The following is a 7,500-nucleotide window of genomic DNA, read 5'->3' as shown; positions in this document are numbered from 1 at the left end:
AGGCACAGCACACACAAGTTGTTTGTTAGTTTTATAACATCTAAACCTAAATCAACGTTTTATTTACCTTCACACACTCCCGTTGTAACTGCCAACATTAATGTAGGTTATGGAAACAAAGCTTGTAAAACGTGTTCACACTCACACACACACACATTTATCGCTATTTATGTTCTTGTCAATTGTCAATACCGCTAATTACCTTGCTACTATGCCCTTTTATTATGCAACTCTTAATATTCTCTTATTGATTGATTGATTTTATTTATTTTTAAGACAGGGACAAGGTACAGTAGACATTTACCCTATAGAATAGGGAGAGATGCACTGTACAAGGTTATAGCTAAACAGCTTATTTCCACCCGCAGTCCCTGGGCAAATAAATATACAGTCTTAAAATAGTGGGGCAAATAGTACACAGTAGGAGAGTTACATACATAGAAGGAATACAAAAAAGTTATATAGCAGAGATTTCCCTCATCCCTATACCCTCATCCCTATACCCTCATCCCTCTATACCCTCATCCCTATACCCTCATCCCAATACCCTCATCCCTATACCCTCATCCCTATACCCACATCCCTATACCCTCATCCCTATACCCACATCCCTATACCCACATCCCTATACCCTCATCCCTATACCCTCATCCCTATACCCTCATCCCTATACCCACATCCCTATACCCACATCCCTATACCCTCATCCCTATACCCACATCCCTATACCCACATCCCTATACCCACATCCCTATACCCACATCCCTATACCCTCATCCCTATACCCTCATCCCTATACCCACATCCCTATACCCACATCCCTATACCCTCATCCCAATACTCTCATCCCTATACCCTCATCCCTATACCCTCATCCCTATACCCACATCCCTATACCCTCATCCCTATACCCTCATCCCTATACCCTCATCCCTATACCCACATCCCTATACCCTCATCCCTATACCCTCATCCCTATACCCTCATCCCAATACCCTCATCCCTATACCCTCATCCCTATACCCTCATCCCTATACCCTCATCCCTATACCCTCATCCCTATACCCACATCCCTATACCCTCATCCCTATACCCACATCCCTATACCCTCATCCCTATACCCTCATCCCTATACCCACATCCCAACCTCCCCAGACCCTTAAAAAACAAACCCTAAGTACAGCCCCATACAAATGTGCCACACACACACACACACACACACACACACACACACACACACACACACACACACACACACACTTGACTACAGGTGCGACTACAGGTGTACTAGTAGGAGCACCTGAGCAGTATGGCTGAGCTCCGCTCCATCGGCTGTCCTCCTGGCACTGGCGTGTGGCGTTCCCGAGAAGGGCCCTCCCCTGCAGGCAGCTGTACCGCACCACCGAGCCCGCCGTGAACGCCCCGCCCGACATCATCGCGTTGGGCGGAGTCCCGGGGTCGCCGCAGGATATGGCTGCGGGCGGAAAAAAGGGAAAGGGGAGGAGCTTCAGCGGTGGCGCCGTCCTCCTCAGACTTGCGAGTCGATCTGTGAACGCTGCACTCAACTACAGATTGAGGACTTTTGTGTTGCTTAAAGGACAATGCTCGTTTTTGACAACCTGGACCTTATTTACGGCATATTATAAGACGTTTGACTCACCGAGATCACTTTGGTGTAGTTCGGAGGCCTGTAGAAGAAATTTAAAATCCAGCGCGAGCCAAGTATATCCATGTAATGGCGGCGGACGGGGCACCGAGAATGCAGTTTCTAAAAATCTATTTTCTGCCGCGAAACGGTTGTTTTCATCAATCTGTCTTTATGAATCGCTAGTTGTGCTTACATAGAGCGTAGGCCTGTTGTGGTTTTTCACATGCCTCTGTAATATGATCTTTAGAAACGTCTTTAGACACGAAATAGCTTCCTCACTTGCTCCAGCACGCATGCGCAATGAGCAATTTCTTCTACAGGCCTCCGAACTACACCAAAGTGATCTCGGTGAGTCAAACGTCTTATAATATGCCGGAAATAAGGTCCAGGTTGTCAAAAACGAGCATTGTCCTTTAAAATGGGTGTAAACTATTTGAGGGTGTAATAGGTGTAAACTATGTGAGGGTGTAATAGGTGTAAACTATTTGAGGGTGTAATAGGTGTAAACTATTTGAGGGTGTAATGGGTGTAAACTATTTGAGGGTGTAATGGGTGTAAACTATTTGAGGGTGTAATAGGAGTAAACTATTTGAGGGTGTAATGGGTGTAAACTATTTGAGGGTGTAATGGGTGTAAACTATTTGAGGGTGTAATGGGTGTAAACTATTTGAGGGTGTAATGGGTGTAAACTATTTGAGGGTGTAATGGGTGTAAACTATTTGAGGGTGTAATGGGTGTAAACTATTTGAGGGTGTAATGGGTGTAAACTATTTGAGAGATTGAAAAAAAAATGCATCTTTATTTCCGGTAAGGCAGATCCGTCACCCTATTGGAGATGGAGGCAGTGGCTCTGGTTGGTAGTCCGATTCCAGCCCTGTTATAGTGAGGACTTTCAATGGAGAACCTTCCAGACCTTCAGAGGTGGAGATCTCAGCCCGGTATCACAGGACTGCGTCAACTTTATCAGAGCCGTTCAGACCGACGTGACGCTTGGGGGACTGTTGTTGTTTATATGATCGATGGAGATGATTGTTCTGGTCGGAGTTTGACTGCAGCTCACCTGAGCCCTGTTATCACTGCCAACGAGCTATAGCCGCAGGCAGACATCTCTGTTCCAGTACAGAAATAAGATTTTCGGTTGGAATCTCTTGTTCCTTGTCCTCCCTTCTCCCCGTCCTAACAGCACTTTGTCACTGTCTCTGTCTCTCGCCCTCAGAGACACCAATCCTTCTCCCTCTCTCCTTTCTCCCCTCCCTCCCAATCCTCCCCTCCCTCTCCTCTTTCCTCCTCTCTCCCCCGTCTGCTCCCTCCACACTTCTCCCTCTCCAACTCTCTCTCTCCAACTCTCCCCTCCACTTCTCCCTCTCCACCTCTCCCCTACTCTCCTTCTCCCTCTCCAACTCTCCCTCTCCAACTCTCCCCTCCTCTTCTCTCTCTCCAACTCTCCCCTCCTCTTCTTCTCCCTCTCCACCTCTCCCCTCCTCTTCTCCTCTCTCTCCCTCTCTCCCCTCCTCTTCTCCTCCCTCTCCAACTCTCCCCTCCTCTTCTTCTCTCTCTCCAACTCTCCCCTCCTCTTCTCCTCTCTCCAACTCTCCCCTCCTCTTCTCCTCTCTCTCCAACTCTCCCCTCCTCTTCTCCTCTCTCTCCAACTCTCCCCTCCTCTTCTTCTCTCTCTCCAACTCTCCCCTACTCTTCTTCTCCCTCTCCAACTCTCCCCCCCTCTTCTTCTCCCTCTCCACCTCTCCCCCCCTCTTCTTCTCTCTCTCCAACTCTCCCCTCCTCTTCTCCTCCCTCTCCAACTCTCCCCTCCTCTTCTTCTCTCTCCAACTCTCCCCTCCTCTTCTTCTCCCTCTCCAACTCTCCCCTCCTCTTCTCCTCCCTCTCCAACTCTCCCCTCCTCCTCTTCTCTCTCTCCTACTCTCCCCTACTCTTCTTCTCCCTCTCCAACTCTCCCCTACTCTTCTCCTCCCTCTCCAACTCTCCCCTCCTCTTCTCCTCTCTCTCCAACTCTCCCCTACTCTTCTTCTCTCTCTCCAACTCTCCCCTCCTCTTCTCCTCCCTCTCCAACTCTCCCCTACTCCTCTTCTTCTCTCTCTCCAACTCTCCCCTCCTCTTCTTCTCCCTCTCCAACTCTCCCCTCCTCTTCTCTCTCTCTCCAACTCTCCCCTCCTCTTCTCTCTCTCTCCAACTCTCCCCTCCTCTTCTCCTCCCTCTCCAACTCTCCCCTCCTATTCTCTCTCTCCAACTCTCCCCTCCTCTTCTCCTCCGTCCAACTCTCCCCTCCTCTCCTCCCTCTCCAACTCTCCCCTACTCCTCTTCTCCTCCAGCTCTCTCCTCCTCTTCTCTCTCTCCAACTCTCCCCTTCTCTTCTTCTCCCTGCTCTCACCTCATCTCACCTCTCGCCTCCTCCCCTCCCTATCTTTCCTCTCCTCCCTCCTTCTCTTCCTCTCCTCCATCCTCTCTCCTCCCTCTCTTCCTCTCCTCCATCCTCTCCCCTCCCTATCTTACTCTCCTACCTCCTCTCCTCCATCCTCTCTCCTCCCTCTCTTACTCTCCCACCTCCTCCCCTCCCTATCTTTCCTCTCCTCCCTCCTTCTCTTCCTCTCCTCCATCCTCTCTCCTCCCTCTCTTACTCTCCCACCTCCTCCCCTCCCTATCTTTCCTCTCCTCCCTCCCTATCTTCCTCTCCTCCCTCCTTCTCTTCCTCTCCTCCATCCTCTCCTCCCTCTCTTCCTCTCCTACCTCCTCTCCTCCATCCTCTCTCCTCCCTCTCTTACTCTCCCACCTCCTCCCCTCCTCCTCCCCTCCTCCTCCTCCCCTCCATCCTCTCTCCTCCCTCTCTTTCTCTCCTACCTCCTCCCCTCCTCCTCCCCTCCTCCCTCCCCCGGAGCCCCAGCTCACCGAGGCACTTGGGCAGTGCCCGGTCCCAGCGGGCGTCGGCCATGCAGGAGAGCAGCGAGGAGCCCAGCAGGTAGAAGCCCGTCTTGCAGTGGAACGCCACGGCGCTCCGGTAGCTGAAGGTCTCGGGCCGGCGCTGCGCCTGGCCACTCTGACGGACGGCGTTGTCCACGAAGCCCGGATCGGAGCAGTTTACCACTGCGAGATAAAAAAAACACACACTTAATACCTGTCCGTCAGACTGATGGAGGGAGAGAGGGGGGGAGGAGGAGGAGGAGGACAAGGGAGAGGGGAGAAATCGATAGATAGGGAAGGCTGAGTAGCAGCATCGGTGCCGAGGGCTGGCACTCAGGTCTCTCAAATCAGCCGTGCTTCGCTCTCATCCTACAGGGTGGAGTGGGCCTGCCGTCTAACACTAACACTCTGCACGGAGGTAATGGATGGTTTAGGGCAGATGCTGTCACGCCCCGGCCCCGCCCTGTTCCCCGGGTACCCGGCGCGTGGCGTCTTCCTCTCCCTGCCCGGGTGGTTCTGTGTGTTCCCTCTCCTGGTGTTTCTGCTTGTTGAGGTTCTGTGTGTTCCCTCTCCCGGTGTTTCTGCTTGTTGAGGTTCTGTGTGTTCCCTCTCCTGGTGTTTCTGCCTGTTGAGGTTCTGAGTGTTCCCTCTCCTGGTGTTTCTGCCTGTTGAGGTTCTGTGTGTTCCCTCTCCTGGTGTCTGCTTGTTGAGGTTCTGTGTGTTCCCTCTCCCGGTGTTTCTGCCTGTTGAGGTTCTGTGTGTTCCCTCTCCTGGTGTTTCTGCCTGTTGAGGTTCTGTGTGTTCCCTCTCCTGGTGTCTGTCTGTTGAGGTTCTGTGTGTTCCCTCTCCTGGTGTCTGTCTGTTGAGGTTCTGTGTGTTCCCTCTCCTGGTGTCTGTCTGTTGAGGTTCTGTGTGTTCCCTCTCCTGGTATCAGCCTGTTGAGGTTCTGTGTGTTCCCTCTCCCGGTGTTTCTGCCTGTTGAGGTTCTGTGTGTTCCCTCTCCTGGTGTTTCTGCCTGTTGAGGTTCTGTGTGTTCCCTCTCCTGGACCCTGTACTACGAAGCTAGCTCAACATATCAAAGATAACCTTTCGCTAGCTCGCTCGAGTAAACCAAACAAACGCTATCACGGATAAACGGTACCACGACGGTGGCTAATAAATCGCAAGCCAGTGCATAGCCTACAGTCCACGACAGTAAATGCAAAAGGCAAAATATGGCTCAAGCAGCTGTTTTTCATGTGATATCGAGGAAAGCCAAAAAGGGTTTTGTCTTTTTCAGGGCCCAAATCCACAAAGAATGGATTGCTCCCGTTAATAGCTCGGTATTTTGCACAGCGATTGCAACGGCAATCTGCTCCAGTTTAGCACGCTATCCACAAAAGATTTTGCTCTAATGATAATGATATGCTCGGGCAAACACGCCCACCAATTTGCCAACTGTGTGCAATTTGCGCCCATGATTGCAACTAGCCATGAACACTCTCTTGCACTCGCCCGGCATGACAGTGCCTTTGTCTGGCTACAACAAGCTTTTTGTCTTTGAAATCAAGAGTTGAATATGTTTTTGAATGATTTTTCAAGGTGCCCATCCACATCCATTGTATGACCAAAACGGTGGTAGAGCAATTATCAGACTTTCTTGAAAATGCTAGCTTTGTCAACGTTTTGATCTGAACCATTGTATATAATCATAAGTAACCTTAAAACAGGGCTAAACATGCATTTTCCCTTTACTACTCCTTTAAGACTATGTCCGTGCCGCTGGGCGATTCATTAAACCAGACCCTTCTGAGTATTAAGCTACGCCTCAGTCTGCCTTATTGAAGACATTATAATGTTTTTCTAGCCTACATTTGTTCTTGTATATAGATATAATATCTTGGATATAGTCGTATCTTTCCCCAGTGTTTCAAGTTTTTCTCCATATTTCAGGACACAGACTGGATCATAACGACAGACCGTAGGATACTTTTTGGCAGAAAATATCAGTTGGGTTTGTGTCTGTGCATCGCAGCTGGCAGAACTTATTTTTAAATCCGCCTCTATATATATTTCCCTTAATATCATCCAATATCAATTCAATATCATTCAAACTTCTGAGGAGAGACAGAAGGAGAGACAGAAGGAGAGAGTGCACGCCGACTGCTGCAGTTAATACCAGCTTTTCAAAAGCGGTATTTGCACCTCTCTAACCGCGTGTGGCAGTTAGCTCATGGTCTTTGTGGATCAGACGCAAGGCTTATTTGGAGCAATTTTGCATGGAAGTGAAACTAAAAATACACAATAGGTGCTTAAGAGGGAGGATCGTGGTACAGTAGTACTTCTTGAAGAGGTGAGTTTTGAGCCTGTGGCAAAACATGGACTTCGACTGCTGTCCTGGCGTCAGTGGGCAGTATATATCTATATCTATGCAGTATATACATACACACAATGCACACACACAAATATATCATTACGTTTCCCTTATTTGGTATCGGAGCCTTGTTTGTGTGCTGTGTCAGCAGATTCGGTTTCCCTGTGTAACTGTTGTTGGATAAAAAGTTGTGCGCCTTGTTCCCCTGCCTCCCATGCCCCTGCAGCTGGGCCCTATGTCCCCATCGCCACCAGACCGTGACATCTACAGCATGACAACCGATACTATATGCATGAACCTACTGTACCAACAACTGGGAGTGTGTGTAACATCTCTTCATACTCAATAATGCATCAACACATAAGCCTTCGTTATCTTCGCCCTGTACCCCCCAGAGAAGATTGTCAGCACTCTTTTTTTTTTTCTCGTACGTTTCCCGTCGTCTCTCACTCCATCTCTCCCTCGCAGTCTCCCTCCATTTCTACGACGACGGAACGTCCACACTGGGGATTAATAAAGTCATCTTCAGGTATCTATCCATCTAATCTTTCCTCACTGCGGCCGTTGTCTTGTCAGACTTGTCAGA

At 49.7% G+C, this 7,500-nt stretch overlaps 1 protein-coding gene across 1 annotated transcript in view; it reads right to left on the bottom strand.

Moving 5' to 3' along the window:
- Positions 1-7,500, bottom strand: part of LOC311327787 (CUB and sushi domain-containing protein 1) — a gene marked incomplete at its 5' end in the record, with an annotated part of 408,914 nt that overhangs the window by 24,957 nt on the left and 376,457 nt on the right. Inside the window, 2 exons of the mRNA XM_084460891.1 lie at positions 1,301-1,474; positions 4,550-4,744. Coding sequence (XP_084317017.1) covers positions 1,301-1,474; positions 4,550-4,744 — 369 coding nt within the window. The remainder of the gene's footprint in view (positions 1-1,300; positions 1,475-4,549; positions 4,745-7,500) is intronic.

This window comes from Borostomias antarcticus (assembly GCF_949987555.1).
Source record: "Borostomias antarcticus genome assembly, chromosome: 34".
NCBI lineage: Eukaryota > Metazoa > Chordata > Actinopteri > Stomiiformes > Stomiidae > Borostomias > Borostomias antarcticus.
This window is presented reverse-complemented; position numbering and strand designations above follow the sequence as displayed.